Here is an 18429-nt window from a genome sequence, read left to right on the forward strand (position 1 = left end):
TGCATGGACACAAAAAACAACACATAATGTAGAAAAGTACTGCAATAAGCAAATAGCACAAAAAAGGTGAAACCAGATAATTAATTACAGTATGATTTTGTAACATAACAAAACAAATCTAGCTGTTAAGTGTCTTACCTGAAGCCACCACTACTGGAGGTGAGGGAGGAGATGAAAGACTGATGAAGCTAATCTTGCTGCTCCCAGCCCCTGAGCTCTGGGTGAAGTAGATCCTATTGTCTGTGCGGTCAAAGTCCAGGGCCACAGAGGTGCCGGGCACGTTGACCACAGGGAAGGGCAGTCCGTGGTCGTCCGTGTCCAAGTGCAGGCTCTGCACCGTACTCTCCGTTGTAAAGATGAGGTAATCATCCCGCGACACCACACAGCCCTCGTTGTCTGTCCCCAGGTTGCCAAAGGCACAGCCACACTTCTTGGTCTGGTTCCCGGGGAGGGCGAAGCAGAAGTGGGCACAGCCTCCATTGGTCTCCAGGCAGGGATTGTTGTTGAGCTGCTGGACCGAGCTGGGCTGGATACGCTGGTCATAGATGGTCACGTCTCTCAGCATGTTGATGTTGTCTCTGATGACTGTAGGCTGCTCTGTACTGCCAGGCTCCTTACTGGCCTGGAACACCTTCTTCAGGTTCCTGTCCACCCAGATGATGCTAGTCTCAAACACAGTGATGCCATATGGAGTCGGGTAACGACTCCCAAACCGGACTACCTCTGTCTCGCCCCCCTGAGGGTTGACCCGGGCTATCATATCCAGAGAGTCATCCACCCAGTAGACATATCCAGTCTGGTAGTCCAGAGCCAGACCTCGCGGGGTTATAATCCCAGACGACACCAGCACAGTGCGGTTGGTCCCGTCCAGCAGAGCTCGCTCAATCTTGGGGTTCTGTCCATAATCTGCCCAGAACAGGTATCTGTTTTTAGGGTCCACCACGATGTGGCGTGGCATGTCCACTTGAGTCTTCAACAGCACACGTCGGAAAGTGGTGTTCAAGCGCAGAACCTCCACATAGGTCTCCGTCAGGAAAGCATTCGTGAAATAGAGGTTTCCTGAAAAGCCAAATTGACATATATAAGTGAAAGGGTAATGGGGATTAGATGATGTAGGAAAGGCCTGTGGTCATGTAGTTCTTATTGAGTGGTTGCGTAAGGACAGGGTAAGCCTGCTAATTTGCATAGTCACCAGGAGCTGGTTTCCCACACCCAGATTAAGCCTATTTCTGGACAGCAAAAGCAGAAATAGGCTTATATATAGTCTGAGTCCGGGAAACCGGCATTTGTTTAGTATAACCATCATTTAAATCCTTATTGGCCACAGTACCAAGATAAGTAGCATTCTCCTGTCCATTATACTCATTTCTTTCCAGTCAACTGACTGTTATATAAACCAGCCTGTTCTCTGGAGTCAGGCCCTGTGTTGAAGCCTCTTACGCTGTATCCATGGATACCTACTACTGGCTGACCTTTACTTCCTCTACCTGCTGTAGGGCCCATAGAGAATGACAAAGGCCTCTAGTGGCCAAAAGGCCGTTTTAGCATAGGCAGTGCCATTGTGAGCTTCTACAATGCTTCCGCCATGTTAAAGTAGTCAAAGTAGTCAACTGGGCAGGGGTTCCAATGGGTTGTGCCTACCGGGCAAAATAATGTCACGATTATTTGTATCAATCCAGTGGCCATTTGTTTTGCAAACTCTGCAATCACACAAGTGCTAAAGAAACACAGCTAGTCTCTGGCTGGTGCAAACAATGGTCTCTGGCTGGTGCAAATTCTAAACATCTTAGATATTTCCCAGAACTCAAAGGTGGTCTCCGGATGTTGTTAAAGGATTGTTGTGGACTTAAATCATCAAATGTAGGATGTTTTTCTATTAACAAAGTGTGATTTTGAATAACCCCCCCCCAAAAAAAAAAAAAAACTGGGAAAAACGGAAACCTGGAAAAACAAAATGGAGAAATGGGAATTTGGGAAAAAACAAAACAGAATCAGGCAAAAAATAAAACAGATTTATTAGAGCCCTACTGCTGCCATAATTGAAACACTTTTCATTTGAGCTCTCTGAACATGCCTACCTGCAGCCCAGTCCACGGCGATACCTCGTATCCCATTGCGTCCGATTCCAGACGTGACCACACTGTCGAAACCTGCTCCGTCAGACTTGATCCGGCGGATTCCATTCTGAGATGTCACGGTGCTGCTGAAGTCACACCAGTAGAGGAACCCAGAGGGCATGTGGACGTCCACATGCAAAGCATTGCGGCCTGCATGACACAACCAGAGATGTAAGACACAAACACTTCAGTGGTTGCTTCAATGTCACACTGTCACATCAGGGTATATTGTCTGAGAACTAAACAAAGTATTGTTTCCTTGGTATCATGTAGCATTCATAAAGCCTCCATAAAGCATCCACATGCATGACATAAAGAGTTAGAATGCCCTGCAACAGGAGTTTTATATCTGAACAACACCTACCTCTCCCAGCCACTGGCACCATGGCCTCAGAGTGGTCAGCCCCCTCCAGACTGAAGCCTTTGAGGGCAGATAGCATGGAGATGACCACGTAGGACTGGTATGAAGCACAGGTTCTGTTGTCAGCGCTCAGCTTGAAGCCCGTAGCACAGGCACAGGTATACAGGCCTCCGGGCCGCGGTAGACACAGGTGCTCACACAGCCCCATGTTGTTGCTGCAGCCGTTGGATGTACCAGCCGAGGCTGCAGAGGCAAAGACCACATGGTGGATTAGGACATCATTCATATACAACAGGAGTCTGGCCAAATAGAACTAGAAATGTATTAAGAATTCCCGAAACAACTTCTAGGTCTTGGATCGCAAGCGCAACGCCAGTGACGTTTCAAAATGAGACTAAACTATTACAAATGACATTACTGGAACTCATTGGAAGAAACTGACGACAACACCACTTCGATACATTGTTGTCAAATCAGGCTCACGGCTGGTTTAACTCCTAGAGAACATGTCACTCGCAGTATCTGCTCTGTTTTAGGGGATAAAGGAACACGGCTTGTTCCGTACACAATGCCCAGTGTTCCTAATAAAGGACGAGGAACTGGTCAACTAATAATCCACTCCGACTCCCTAGTAATTACCCAGCAACTATCAAAAACACCGAAGCAATACCATAATTCAGCAATGCTATTTCTTTACCACAAAAAAAACAGAACAGACAGAATAAGTATGTTTGCATACTGATTAAACACTCAACACAATTTAAAAAACTCCAATAAACTGGTAATCCTGATGCTTCCAACAAGTTAATGGTTCTTATATAATTAACCAACGCTTAGGTCTCAATCCAGATCGAGTGGAGTTCATATTTGCTTGGCTGTGTACCATCAGGTCCCTCAGATACTCACTCTCCCTGTAGTGCACCTTCAGTACTCTCAGTCCAGACACGTTGTCCCGCAGCACCACCTTGTTCGCACCGGTGGCCTTGTCCACGCGCTCTATCACCTCAAAGTCCCGGTCGGTGAAGTACAGGAAGCTCTCATGAACAGCAACACCCCAGGGATGGGACAAGCCTGTCACTATAGTGATGCGATTGGTCCCGTCTGGGTCGCCACGCTCAATCTATGGGGTTTTATTAATATCAAGACTGCCATTAATAACATGTCAAATATATGGATAATAGGCATTGAGGTGGACTACATAAGTGGTATATTAAGTGGTATATTGATAAGAGTCAGACACAGGAATCATAGGGCACTCTATTCCCCATATAGTTCACTTGAATCGACCAGAGCCCTACGGGCCCTTGTCAAAAGTAGTGTACTATGTAGGGAATAGGGTGGCATTTGAGACACAGTCAGTGGTTAAGGTAGTGACGGCGGCCCACCATTCCGGCGCCTGTGACAGCCCAGTACAGCTTGTTCTCACTGATGTCCACAGTGATGAACTCCACCTGATCCAGGTTGTTGGTGAACAGGGTGACAGGATTGGAGCCGTCCATGTCTGCGGCCGCCACCTTGGCAGGGATGCCGCTCTCTGTGCCCTGGTCTGTCCAGTACAGTTTCCTTACAGAGAGACACACGGCTATGAATACAGCCCCTCGGCATCTCCATCCCCTCATATGAGAACCTCTACAACAGATTCAATCCATGTGTGAGATGAAGCGAGAAATGTGTATCTCAATTATGTCATTAAAGAAAAAAAGGAATGTCCGCAACTCTGGTAAACTTCGGTGGGGATTTAAGGAGACGCACAAAACAGACAACGTTTTGATCCAACTGTTTTGTGCTTCTGATTACCAGAGTTGCGGACATTCCTTTTTCTTTGATACCTTCTTCTGTCCTGCAGCTGATAAGTTGATTTGCATATCACCCCCCCCTTTTTTATTATGTCATTACACATTTGATATGCTAACAATGAATAGGTAATAGGTGTACATATTCCCAGGTGGTGGCTTGTTGGAGTGGATTGTGTTGTGTGGTATACAGTAACAGTGGTAAGTCTCTCTCTGGGGGTGGAGCAAATGGCAGGCAGGCAGATAGGGCTCAGTGACTGTGAAGATGAGCAGCCGTGCCAGAGCAGTATTAAAAATGGGCTTACCCGCGTGCTGGGTCCACAGCGATGCCAACCGGAGTGCCTGCGCCAGTCGGGGAGCCATTATTGGTGATGAGAGTCTTTCTGTACTGCATCTCCCCTCTCAGCCTCAAAACCTGACAAAACACGCACATACTGTATCAGATATACCCCTGACGGAGGGAAACCAACTGAGATAACGACTTTATTTGTCTAAATACGATGATCATGATCAGCACCGTTCATTTTCCAGAATAACTGCATTTCTTTCTACAGGAGCGTAGAGAGTATGGATGTTTCAGCTCACCTCAATCGACTGGCTGGCTGGGTTGGTGTAGTACAGGTTCTCTGTCATCCAGTCCAGGGCCAGGCCCACAGGGGAACCCAGGATGGCTGCCGGGGCAAGCTCTGTCCTGTTGGTACCGTCCGACTTCACCCTGTGGATCTCACCCTACAGAGGAGAAGGGACAGGGGTTGGTCAGAGCCTAGGGACAGTAGAGTAGTCTCACTTCGGATCTCTGTTGGTGTGGAAAGTGTGAATACTTACCGGGTGCTCCACCCAATAGATGGTCTGCTCAGTGTTGTCAAAGTCCACATCATATCCATTCTGAAGTCCAGCAACAGGCACCATGGCATCGTTGCTCTTGACGTCCGGGTTCAAGGGAATGCCGTATATGACGCTATCTCTTACCACCACCAAGAAAGGATCCTCAACTGCAGGAAAACAAAACTATTCATCACCAAACGGCTCCAAACGGACATGTCTATAGCCTATATATATATATATATATTTATAGCCTATATAGCTGATTGAATGTTTTAAAACAGAAACAAATACTACAATTTGGTATCACCATACTTTCTTCCTAAGACCTCTTAATGTTGAAAGATGGTTGAAAGATGGGCTGGTGAAAGTTTGTTCCACAGCCCTGATTTGCTTTGTCATCAGAGATTAGAATCAATGGATAGCTCGGGGGCATTTTCATTCTTGGGTAATTCACCTCTCAGGGGAGAATGCGTTCTGCATGGCTAGAAAAAGCTGAAGCCCTGCAACCTGATATGGGTTAAGCTGTTGACCTAAAGAGGACTCTCCGGACTTCACATTAAAGGTCCCTTGTCTTATTGAAACCTTAGCCACACTTTTATGATCCTAAATATTTACTTCTGGAAAGGGATTTTACAACAGAATTTAAATGGGATACTGTTGACAAGTCCCTAGCCTCTAAAATATGAGTCTGGCGCTCTAGGAGCTGGATAGACCCCCTTAAAATATATTTGCAAAGAGCAGCTCTGTATGTAGGCTCGAGAAGGATTTACTGCAATTCCTACTCCATTAATAAAAGCTTTATGAGTTATGAATGTTACAATCTATCTGTTCCATCTGACCTGACTTCCTTTTTAATCAAACTGTGAGTGATGAGCGTTTCCCTCAGGTTGGCATGGAGCCTACCTCTGGCACAGGTGATTTGGTCTGCAGCCAGGGTCCAGCCTGAGGTGCAGGCACAGGAGTAGAAGCCGGGCCCCACGGCCGACAGCAGACAGATATGAGAACAGGGGCTGCTAAAGCAGTGGTTTTCACCTGCACACAGGTCCCATAACACACACACACACACACACACACACACACACACACACACACACACACACACACACACACACACACACACACACACACACACACACACACACACACACACACACACACACACACACACACACACACACAACAACAAAAAAAGTCAACAGTGTTCAGTCACCTCTGGTTTCATTCTGAAATGTCATTTCAAATACAATGACAAAACTGTACTGTGGCAATACCAGCTTATGATATCACCATGCCAAATATGTATTTTCAGTTGGCCTACCATATACTACTGCATGTCCTTGTCCTACCTGCGGGCTGCCTGGCCGGGTGTACCGCCACCAGGCCCATGGGCTGAGGAAGGTTGTAGAGCATCACTGTCTGGTTCCCCCCGTGCCACTTATGGGCTCGGATAACGCGGTTGATGTATCTGTCGGTCCAATACACAAAATCCTCAAAAATGGTAATTGCGTGGGGATGTTGCAGTACCTTTTTATTGAGAGCAGCAAAAGACAAGAAGTGCATTTTATTGATATTAACCCACAAAAAAGGAGGAAATAAGCACATTTGAATAAAAATGATATGATGTATGTAATGTTCTCCTAGCTTAAAAACGGTATCATTGACATCTACACTGAACAAAAATATAAACGCAACATGCAACAATTTCAAAGATTTTACTGAGTTACAGTTCATTCATTCACTGCCGTGAAAAAGTATTTGCCCAGTCTTCTTTTCCGGCATATTTTTTTACTCTGAATGTTATCAGCTCACCAACCAAAACCTAATGTTATATAAAAGGGACCCCGAGTGAACAAATAACACTAAAAATGTATACATATTTCATTTATTTATTTTAAAAATGTCATGCAAAACCAATGCCCCCGTGTGAAAAAGTAAATCGCACCCTTAAACTCAATTACTGGTTACACCATCTTTAGCTGCAATAACTCGTTACACCATCTTTAGCTGCAATAACTCGTTACACCATCTTTATCTGCAATAACTGGTTACACCATCTTTAGCTGCAATAACTGCAATCGAACACTTCTTGTAGTTATCAATTCATTTCTCATTGCGCCGGGGAGGAATTTTGGCCCACTCCTTCGTGCAGGACAGCTTCAACTCAGTGACAATTGTGGATTTTCCAGCATGACCTGCTCATTTCAGGTCCTGCCATCTAATGGGGTTTAGGTCTAGACTTTGACTAGGCCATTACAAAACGTTCAATTTCTTGTTCTTCAACCATTCTGATGTAGACTTGCTTGTGTGTTTTGGATCATTGTCTTGCTGCATGACCCAGCTGCGTTTCAGCTTCAGCTCACAGACGGATGGCCTGACATTCTCCTGTGGGATTCTCTGATACAGAGCAGAATGCATGGTTCCTTCAATGATGGCATGGCGTCCCCCAAACCATGACACTACCACCACCATGTTTGACCGCTGGTATGAGGTTCTTACTGTGGAATACAGTGTTTGGTTTTCGCCAGGTATAACGGGGCCCATGTCAGCCAAAGAGTTCTACTTTTGACTCATCGGTCCATAGAACATTGTTTCAGAACGCTTGAGGATCATCCAGGTGCTTTTTGGCAAACTTAAGACGAACATTCATGTTCGTCTTAGTGAGCAATGGTTTCCGCCTTGCTACTTCACCATGAATCCCATTTTTGCCCAGTGTCTTTCTGATGATGGAATCATGAACATTGACCTTAGCTGAGGCGAGAGAGGCCTGGAGATCCCCGGATGTTGTTCTAGGGTTCTTTGCAGAGGTGTGGACTCGAGTCACATGACTTGGACTCGAGTCTGACTTGAGTCACAAATTTGATGACTTGAGACTCAACTTGATAGAAAATAAAAACAACTTCAGACTTGACTTCGATTTGGAGTCTCAAGACTTGGGAATCAACTTATATTTGAGACTGATGACATCTGCCCACATTTTGTTACGTTTTGTCACTCGTTTTGTGGCACAGAGTCTCTGTGGATTAGGCGCACGCAGCCAGAGACAGTATCGCACTTGCCCCCCAAAAATATATATTAGCTAGTGAAACACACACTCGGCCCTCTGATTGGATCAGCAAACTGTCAATCAATACAGGTCAGGTGAGCTACAGTAGCGTAGTGCGAACGTTTTGCCGGATCGAGAGTGTGAAACTGAATGAGAAAAATACATTTACAAAATCTGTGGTGTAAAGTACTTAAGTAAAAATACTTTAAAGTACTACTTAAGTAGTGTTTTGGGGGTATCTGTACTTTACTATACTATTTCTTTCACATTTACTCCACTACATTCCTGAAGAAAATAATGTACTTTATACTCCATACATTTGCCCTGACACCCAAAAGTATTCGTTACATTTTGAAGCAGGACAGGAATCTTGTCCAATCCATGCCTGTATCAAGAAGAAATCCCTGGTCATCTCTACTGTATCTGATCTGATGTTACTTTGATGTTTAAAAAAAATCTTATTCTACCTTTAGTTAACTAGGCAAGTCAGTTAAGAACAAATTCTTATTTACAATGACGGCCTACACCGGCCAAACCCAGACGGCGTTGGGCCAATTGTGCGCCGCCCTATGGGACTCCCAATCACGGCCGGTTGTGATACAGCCTGGAATTGACCAAGGGTGTCTGTAGTGATGCCTCAAGTACTGAGATGCAGTGCCTTAGACCGCTGTGCCACTCTGGATACTTTAGTATATTTTAGCAATTACATTACTTTTGATACTTAAGTATATTTCAAACCAAATACCTTTTTACTTGAGTCATTTTCTATTAAGGTATCTTTACTTTTACTGGAGAATGAAAATGGGGTACTTTTAAAAATATTTTTTAGATTTTATATTTCTACCTTTGCTTACTCAATTTGGTCATTAACATATGCCTACCTAGGGGGTAGGCCCCCCCTAGCGGCGCCACCCGGCGTACCACCTGGGCGAGCCTGACGGGCCGGCTGAGGCATGGGAGCTGGTTGAGCCGGCTGAGGCATGTCGTGGGAGCCTGCTGAGCCAACCGAGGCTTGTGAGCCTCTCAAGCCAGCTGAGGCATGGGAGCCTGGCGAGCCAGCTGAGGCATCCCTGGTTGCTTCGGCAGCGGCACACGGACCCGACATCACCAACAAAAACAAAAAAACAAAAACTCCCTGATGCTTCAAATTGTGGAGTCAGCATTCTGTAAGGACAGACGCTGGGACACGAGAAGCAAGTACAGGGAGTGAATATTTAATGAAAAAACAGAAAGGTACCAAAACACGAACAACGTCTGGACAAGGGACACATAATGACATTAATGCTGACTAGGGAAAGAAACTGAGGAAGTGACAGATATAGGGGAGGTAATTAATAACGTGATGGAGGCCAGGTGAGTCCGATGAAGCGCTGATGCGTGTAACAATGGTGACAGGTGTGCGTAATGATAAGCAGCCTGGCGACCTCGAGCACCAGAGAGGGGGAGCGGGAGCAGACGTGACAACAAATTGTTTGGTGATCAAGAATATGAACTGTTTACTTTTCATGGTTACCTGCAATGGGGCATCAAGCAACAATTACTAGCATGGGTATGTCAAAATTGGTATGTCATTTGGTATGTCAAAATTGCTTGAAATGTATAATTGAGTTATGAACCTTGCATTTGTTAATTATTAGATCATCAAAATGTGTTGTAGACAAAATAATGAATAGGGCTGTCTGGTAGCCTCAATAAATAGACAAAGATTTTGTGACCTTGGGACTATAAGGTTCTATCAGCACCAAGCATAGTTCTGAGATATTGAGCATCAGTTTTCACATCCCATAACTGTTTTGTAGTGAATTCTTTTTCCATAACCCAATAAGGTCCTCACCTTAAAAGTACCTAAAGTACCTACAAACACTGTCTGCCATCTGCCTGGTACAGTTTAAACCGGGATTCATCCGTGAAGAGCATACTTCTTCAGCGTGCCAGGGGGCATCGAAGGTGTGCATTTGCCCACTGAAGTTGTGTTACGCCGCCGAACTGCAGTCAGGTCAAGACCCTGGTGAGGACAACGAGCACGTTGATGAACTTCCCTGAGACGGTTTCTGGTAGTTTGTACAGAAATTCTTCAGGTTGTGCAAACCCACAGTTTCGTCAGCTGTCTGGGTGGCTGGTCTCAGACGATCACACAGGTGAAGAAGCCGGATGTGGAGGTCCTGAGCTGGTGTTGTTACACATGGTCTGCGGTTGTGAGGCCGGTTGGACGTACTGCCAAATTCTCTAAAGCAATTTTGTAGGCAGCTTTTGGTAGAGAAATGAACATTACATTTTCTGGCAACAGCAGTGGTGGACTTTCCTGCAGTCACCATGCCAATTGCGTGCTCCATCAAAATTTGAGACATCTGTGGCACCGTGTTGTGTGACAGAACTGTACATTTTAGAGTGGCCTTTTATTGTCCACAGCACTTGTGTAATGACCATGCTGTTTAATAAGCTTCTTGATATGCCACACCTGTCAGGTGGATGGATTATCTTGGCAAAGGAGAAATGCTCACGAACAGGGTTGTAAACCAATTTGAAAGAAATAACAGGGCTGTAAACAGACATTTGAGAGAAATACACTTTTCGTGTGCATGGAACATTTCTGGGATCTTTTATTTCAGCTCATGAAATATGGGACCAACACTTTACATGTTGCAGTCATATTTTTGTTCATTATGTATCAATGATTTGATATATATGTAAAGACATAAAAAATTTGCTCACCAGATCACTGGCCAGAACTTGTTTCCTGTTTTTGCCATTGTAATCACAGTAGTCAATAAAATCCAGGTAGGCATCCGCGAAGTAGAGCAGATTGTTGGGATAGTCAATGGTTAGGCCGTTGGGCCAGTACAGTTTGCTGCTTATGATGCTTGTCCTCATCTTCCCGTCCATACTGGCCTTCTCAATGCGAGGGTTCCTCCCCCAGTCTGTCCAGAACATGAGGTGAGCACTGCACAGTAGATTAACTGTTATAGTTACAGTCAATTACGCTGTTTTCATTCCTTACATTTTGAATTTCCACTGTGTACTCTACTCTCTAAAGACGAGCCTCACCTGTCCCTTGGGTCCAGCACAATGGCTCTGGGATTGGTCACATTCTCACTGACCAAGACAGTCCTGTGAGTGCCGTCCAGTTTGGACACCTCAATGGTCTCCAGAACATAGTCAGTCCAGTATAGGTTCCTGCCCACCCAGTCCACTGCCAGGCTCTCTGTTACTGTGACTCCACTGTCAAAAACCTGTCAAATCAACACACATATGTTTAAGTTATTGGAGTTCATTCATTACCATAGAGAATGTAGAAAACACAGCATTTCTTTCGTGGGAAATGGAAGGGCATTCGGTACTCACCACAGCCCTGTCGCTGCCATTTTTGTGAGCGCTCCATATTCTGTCCTGGCTGGTGTCAGACCAGTACACACGGTCAGTCACTGAGTCAAAGTCCAGCGCCACAATGTTTCGTCCATCCCGGACCAGCGAGCGGACCACATTGGGTTGAGTGGTTATGTCATCAGACACAATCTGATTTCGGCTGGCAACTAAAAGAAAAGCCTCGCGTGAACCTGTAAACAAAAATGACTATCTTTTCACCTGTGCATTATAATTCAAACAAGACTTCACATCAGCTGTATACAATTCTTCCTTAAAACTACGAAACAAGATAAGTTGAGCTCCTAAGATATCTACAGTAGGGAATCAATGCAGCCCTGTTGGGAATAATGGCAGATTGAATTACAGGGATTTTCAACTGGTTATCTTTGAGGTAGACGGGCTCATGTCAGGCACACTGCTCATAAACAAGCCCTTTGTTGCTGATTATGTCCTAATTGCCCGGAGAGAGAGTCAGTGAGTGACATATGTTATTTGTCTTATCTGGGGAAATCAGAGTAGAGTGGGGAGAGAATGAAGAAGAGAGAGAGTGCATCCGCCCGGTGGTCTGGTGCCAACACCGGCTCCCTTCAGACCATTCATGTCCTGTCCTGTCCAGCCACTGGGCAGTTTATCATGTCTGTGTGGGCCAATCAGATGCACTGTATATCCATCTCTGCCTGTCATCTAGGAGACTGAATTTAATCCACAGTGGGAGGATGTGTCTTATTTTGAAATTAGGCCAATTATGTTTAGAGGAAACATAACTGAGTATGTTGTGGACTAAATGGATCGGTCAAATCTATATGATGGATTGGTATGACAATGTACGTAAATCGTTTCTAAGAGCACAAAATGGTAATGCGGCGGATGCCAATTCAACCCCCCCAAACACACACACATCCTCCTCCTGACCTGAGACCTTGCATGCGCGTTGGTCAGCCTCCAGAGTGTATCCGTCGGAGCAGTGACAGCGAAAGGAGCCTCTCTCGTTGAAGCAATGCTGGCTACACAGGCCAGGGGGGCTACACTCGTCTACGTCATCGCACGTCTTCGAGTCGTTACTCAGCTGGTAGCCCATGGGACACGTGCACTGGGCCCCAAACGGCCCCTGGATGCAGCCGTGGGTGCAACCTGCGTTGTTGTCAGTGCAGCTCTCTTGGTCTAGGACGGTAAAAAGAGGAGAGTCAATAAGAGATAGCTGCTCAATTAATCACAGTGCTACAAATAGCGTGTTCTACCCTAGAGAATTTTTTGTGAATTTTGTCAAAACACACCATTAGTACATTCTGAAACACATTTTCTACACGTGTAACTACAGACAAGAATTTCCCTTTATCCTCCAATTGTGTTTTGCACCATTCTATCCATATTGAGTTGGTTAGTGTGGATGGCAGGTTTTGGGATGAATCAAAGCTACACGCGTGAGATTTGTACCAATGATTGAGGTTGTTCCTACCTGGCAAGGGCTCGTCTGAAAGCAGTGAGGAAGGCAAGAAGGAAGGAAATCATAGATCACTTTTAAGTTCATACAGAACAAATCAACACATGCATGATTTGAACACAAGATTCCACACATAAAACAAATTCCTCACAAACATTAACGCACTCAATTGGTTGTGACCAGAAATGCCGTGCAAAATATGTCAAGATTTCAAGTGACCAGTGAAACTAGACAATTACAATGGAAAATTTACAGAGAGTGCACTTCATTTTCGTAACATGACACTATTAGCATGCTGGCCTAAAAGGCAGAGAGAGATGGTGACTTACTGCAGAGCGGAGACTCGTCTGCACCATTGGGGCAGTCGGGATTGTTGTCACACACCCTGCTGATGTTGACACACACGCTGTGGCCCGGGCACTGCCACTGCCAGCTGGGGCAGCGGAAAGGTGGCGTTGGGCAGTCTCTCTCGTCACTCATGTCCCTACAGTCGTTGTCGCCGTCGCAGAGCCACCGTTGGTACACACAGTTGCCGTTGTCACAGCGGAACAGGGTGGTGGGGCAGGTGCGGGGGGGACAGACGTGGTGCTCGTCTGAGCCGTCCTCGCAGTCCGGGTGACCGTCACACTCCCAGGTGGAGGGGATACAGCTGCCGTCGGACTGGCACTGGAACTCACTCTCATGGTGACACATCCCTGGGGGTCTGGTGGCTGGGCAGAGCAGGAGAAGGCAAGGTCAGACAGTGTAGTGAAGTGTGGCTGAAGTTCAGGAGGAAGCCTCAACAGAACCTCGGCGATGATGTCACTTCACTGAGAGTAATGCTCAAATTGCTGTGCTCTGAGACCCGTTGGTTGATCAACTCTGCATGTAGGAACTGATCCTTGTGTATTTTCTTCTTGTGACTCAAAACATTGAGTTGGTACACTTGCAACAGCCATCGCATTCTACTCTGTATCAAAACCCACTATTTGGACATTCTAGAACACACGTGACTACAGACCAAAAACATTTTTTTTTATACAATTGTGTTTTGCAACATGCTAACCGTTTTCAGAGGGTTAGTGTGGTTGGCAGGTATTGGGATGAATCAAAGCTACACACGTGAGGTTTAACCAATGATTGAGGCTGTTCCTACCTGGTAAAGGATCACGATCATCTGATAGCAGTGTGTAAGGCAAGAAAGGAGAGTATATAAACTGATCATTACATTTTCTTGTAACTTAAAAAAAAAGAAAAAAAAAGAGGTTGAATACTTACGACAGCCAGACTCATCTGAGTGATCGCTACAGTCAAAGACCCCATCACAGCGGTAGTAGGAGTTGATACACTGATGTCCATTAGAACACTTGAACTCATAGAGAGTGCAGTTGTAAACTGAAAAAAAAAAAACAAAGGATGCCGTTTAGAACACGCAAAGTCATTGCGTGTAACTGTTTAATACACATGGAATAAGATCAATGGGATAAGAGGCTAACGTACGCTTGTGTTCACGGTGTGTTCAATTGACTTGAAATTGTGTGACACTTGTTTGTTGGCGCTGTCCAACTATGCAAGTTCCTAAATACAGTACAGTGCGGAAATAACACAGAGAGACTCACTGCAGCCCTGTTCGTCAGCCCCATCCATACAGTCTCTGTCACCGTCACACACATAGCTGGGGCCTATACAGCGGTGGTCTGGGCACTGGAACTGTTCCGGGTGGCATGTACCACTGAGGTCTGCCAACACAGAGAGACCAATGGAGCTAACAGTTAAATGCAACACATGACTGACTGACAGTTATTCTCAAAAAGACACTCAATAACAGAGGTATTACTCCTATGGTAAATAAAAGTGGTCCTTGACTCGGAGACTCACTGCAGTTGGCCTCGTCCGAGCCGTCTCCACAGTCGTTGTCCGTGTCACACAGCCAGATGTGTGGGATACAGCGGTTGTTGGCACAGGTGAACTGGTTGGCCGCGCAGGTGCCAGGGGTCTGGGTGGGGCAGTCCCGCTCGTCACTGCTGTCAAAGCAGTCGTTGTGCCCGTCACAGTGCCATCCACTGGGCACACAGTGCTGGTTGGCACAGGTGAATGCCCTGGGTGAGCAGGTGGTGTCTGAGAAAGAAAAGTAAGGATTGATGAAACATCATTTTTTGGCTACTTTTTAACACCGTAACAAGCCATTCTATACTAAAAGTATACAAAATATAGGTATAAGTATATTAAACATGATTACTAATGCCCCAATAAAGTGCCTTGAATGACAAAACAGTTAGTATGCTCCATTGAAACGTAATACAATGCATTACTATGAGCTCCGCCACAGTTGGCCTCATCACTGTTGTCATGGCAATCGTCAACGCCGTCGCATCTGTAGTTCTGAGGGACACATTTCCCGTTGGTGCAGGAGAAGGAGTTGGAACCGCACTGCAGCGTAGGGGGCTCGTTGGAAGGGTCCTCTACACACGTCTGCTGGCTGGGCGCCAGCTTCATGCCATACGGACAGCCACACACCCTCTGCGAGTCCGGCGCCGGGAAGCAGAAATGGCTGCAGTCTCCATTAGGATTAGTATTCCTATTGCAGGAGTTGGAACCTGAGAGGGGTAGCAAATGAATCCAGTGATGGCCACAGAGTTATCCTCCATCACATAAACACTGCAGCAGGGGGGGTGGGGGGGGTGACAGAGTTTCTTACCGGTCTGGGAGTTGTAGTTGAAAGATTTGACGTGCATGATGTGGCTGATTCCCCGCCTGATGATGACCATCTCTCCCCCGTCAGTCTTGCGCACACGCACGATCCCACCCAGGCGCCAGTCAGTGAAATATGCATAACCTGGATGGGCCAAGCAGGAATGCTCATGAAACTTGAGACCCGGCGTTGGGAATGCCAGGGCACAACCTATGACATTAGCGGTTTTATCTCTTATCATCACTGAACTAATGTTTGAGATGACACGGTAATTGCTCTCTCTAATGATCATCAATCAAGCTGGATGGACGAGTAGTAATGAAATTCTAACGATCAAGGCTTCTATACAGTAACAAGGTCGCTTTAATGCAACTGATGGAACCGTGTTGCATTCCATTCTTTGTGAATTTAAAGAGAAAATTGAATCACCTCCAAAAATGGTGAGACCAAAAGGATGTGAGATCTGAGTGATGCGCTCCAAAGACAGCCTGTTCTGTCCATCAAAGGTGCTGTGTTCGATCTTATCAAAGAAGGCATCCACCCAGTACAGGCGCATGGAGCTGGGGGGGGGGAGACAGGAGAAGTAGGACAGACATTCTTAAACACTGTTGCACAAACATATTGTCAAGAGGAGGATTAGGGAAGATCAGTCTGATAAGAGGCTTAATGAGATCTTACAGACGTCGGATCTTAATTTGATCACCTTTTTGTCGCTGAGAATTTTGCTGGACAGCAGGAAATGAAGATGAGCTCCGTGATGAACATAAATTCACTAAAAACCACACTAACATACAGTTATATTAACAGTATTCCACTTTTCATGCAGCCTCACTTTGACCAGCTAATAGCTTACACTGCACATAGTGTCACAATTTCAAACCTAAGTCAAACCTATGCATCGGATTTGTTATGAATGAAACTGCTATTTGTTTGTTTTTTGACGGAGTGCAACTGAAAGATGAAGAATGGCGTATTGTGAGGCCATTTCTTTGGTCCTGCTAGACTCTGGGACCATTGGCTCACCTCCAGTCGATAGCCAGGCCGTTGGGCCAGCCAAGAGTAGTGTTCACAATCGACAGGGCATGTGACCCATCACACCAGGCCCTCATAATCTTCGCTGGACGGTACCAGTCGGTCCAGAAAATATACCTGCCAAATAAAAACATACACATTAACCAACACTCACACTTATATGGAAAAAGATCATAGTGTCTTTTTCATCTCAACCGAAGTAGAATCTGGCTTTAGGTCCACTTCAAAATCTTTTATGAAGTGAGAAATATAGACCGTTTATTTCAGAGCTCCCCAGGGCTTTTTCCGTTTAAGCCAAGTTCTTAGTGTTCACTACAATACCAGCCTTCATGCAGCACTAATCTAGGCTGTTGGACTCAGAGGCCTTATGACTTTGAAGCTATTGGAAATGTCCCACTAGCACTAAATAAAGAGTCCTTTTATCAGGTTTAGGATTTAAAGTGTGAACAATCTGTGAATGGGTCGGTACCTCTCGCATTATACTAGGTGTGACTAGACACAACTGCTCAGTTTGCGCATGCTTTTTTTTCATGTTCTTAAGAGGCAGGGATCCAGAATGAAAACATGGGCCTCCGAGCCCTGCTGGGTCTGGCTAATGCCCTCACTAAATTGTGCATGCCCAGGACATTGGAGTACTTGACCGATTTCACACACTGTCTTTGTCTCCCTTTGACATCCTATGGTCCTTTAAATGAATCTCAAACAAATATAATCCGATCAGCATTTATATTAATGAACTGAATAGAATCAAACATTGGGATATTATGCTGTAAAAAGCATGTATTCATCGGTAAAGTCAGCATTCTTCAAGCATCAACAAAGATATATAACCCTATCATATCTGCTCTCCCTGCCTCTCTCTTGTTTTTGTTGCAACATTAAGGCTGGAAGTGGCGCCAGGTCTCTCCCCCTGACCCCCCCCTTGAGGTCCAGCCCAGCTGTATTTACCCAATCACAGGGTGTACCACGATGGACCGTGGGTTGTTCAGGTTGCGTATGATGGCTCTCCTGGACTGATCGGCCACCTTCATGACTGAAATGCTCCTGAAGCGCGGGTCCGTCCAGTATAGGTTCTTTGAAATCCAGTCGTAAGCCAAGTCCTCCACGCCGTCCACTCTATTGGCAGCTAGCACCTCCCTGCCTGTGCAGATCAAAGCGGTGACACCGCCATTTCATACGGAGATGAAAGAGGAACACATTTAAGTAAATAGACTGTCAGCTTGCATTTGTGCTATGTCGGCCTGACAGAGAAAACTAGGGCTGGTCAACCCTATGTTGCAAAAACAACACCACTGATCAGTACAGATTGTGGTTTCATTTTCTACTGTAATTTCTTTACCACATTAGTAACTTATTTTACATGGAAGTTGGAAGATAAATATTGAATCTTCGACAACTTGTATTAATTATGTTCCCAGTGTTTGTTTTATCACATTCTGGAGCCTGACTTTGAGCTGTTACGTGATAGTTTCACTGCTGTCCATGCTCCTGCCCGTTCCCTCCCTCCCTCTCCCCTCCCTCCCCCACTGCACTACCCGGCTCTATAAGGCACTCCCCTAACTGCCGGTATAAGCTTGGCTGGATCACATGCTTGAGCTCTCTGCTTGAAAGGATATATGTGGGGATGTAACCATGGTTACAAAAAAGTATTCCTCACATTCTAAAAATGAAAAAAAAAACATTCAGTAATAATGAACTACAAATTCAGTTATGAAAATATATTTAACAGAAATATGATGTTTGATTCTTAATATACAGTATCGAGTCATCAATCCAATCAAAT

The 18429-nt window shown here is 45.4% G+C and overlaps 1 protein-coding gene across 1 annotated transcript in view; it reads right to left on the reverse strand.

The window, feature by feature from the left end:
* The window catches only part of lrp2a (low density lipoprotein receptor-related protein 2a), a 68451-nt gene that overhangs the window by 31060 nt on the left and 18962 nt on the right, over window positions 1-18429 (reverse strand). Inside the window, 24 exon segments of the mRNA XM_046361026.1 lie at window positions 139-1059; window positions 2079-2267; window positions 2482-2721; window positions 3385-3598; window positions 3864-4041; window positions 4577-4686; window positions 4857-5000; window positions 5097-5263; window positions 6000-6128; window positions 6443-6620; window positions 10852-11080; window positions 11185-11369; window positions 11482-11693; window positions 12415-12663; window positions 12959-12973; window positions 13273-13653; window positions 14201-14317; window positions 14542-14661; window positions 14801-15040; window positions 15235-15519; window positions 15621-15758; window positions 16044-16174; window positions 16638-16763; window positions 17595-17787. Coding sequence (XP_046216982.1) covers window positions 139-1059; window positions 2079-2267; window positions 2482-2721; window positions 3385-3598; window positions 3864-4041; window positions 4577-4686; window positions 4857-5000; window positions 5097-5263; window positions 6000-6128; window positions 6443-6620; window positions 10852-11080; window positions 11185-11369; window positions 11482-11693; window positions 12415-12663; window positions 12959-12973; window positions 13273-13653; window positions 14201-14317; window positions 14542-14661; window positions 14801-15040; window positions 15235-15519; window positions 15621-15758; window positions 16044-16174; window positions 16638-16763; window positions 17595-17787 — 5091 coding nt within the window.

This window comes from Oncorhynchus gorbuscha, linkage group LG01, assembly GCF_021184085.1.
Source record: "Oncorhynchus gorbuscha isolate QuinsamMale2020 ecotype Even-year linkage group LG01, OgorEven_v1.0, whole genome shotgun sequence".
Classification (NCBI taxonomy): Eukaryota; Metazoa; Chordata; class Actinopteri; order Salmoniformes; family Salmonidae; genus Oncorhynchus; species Oncorhynchus gorbuscha.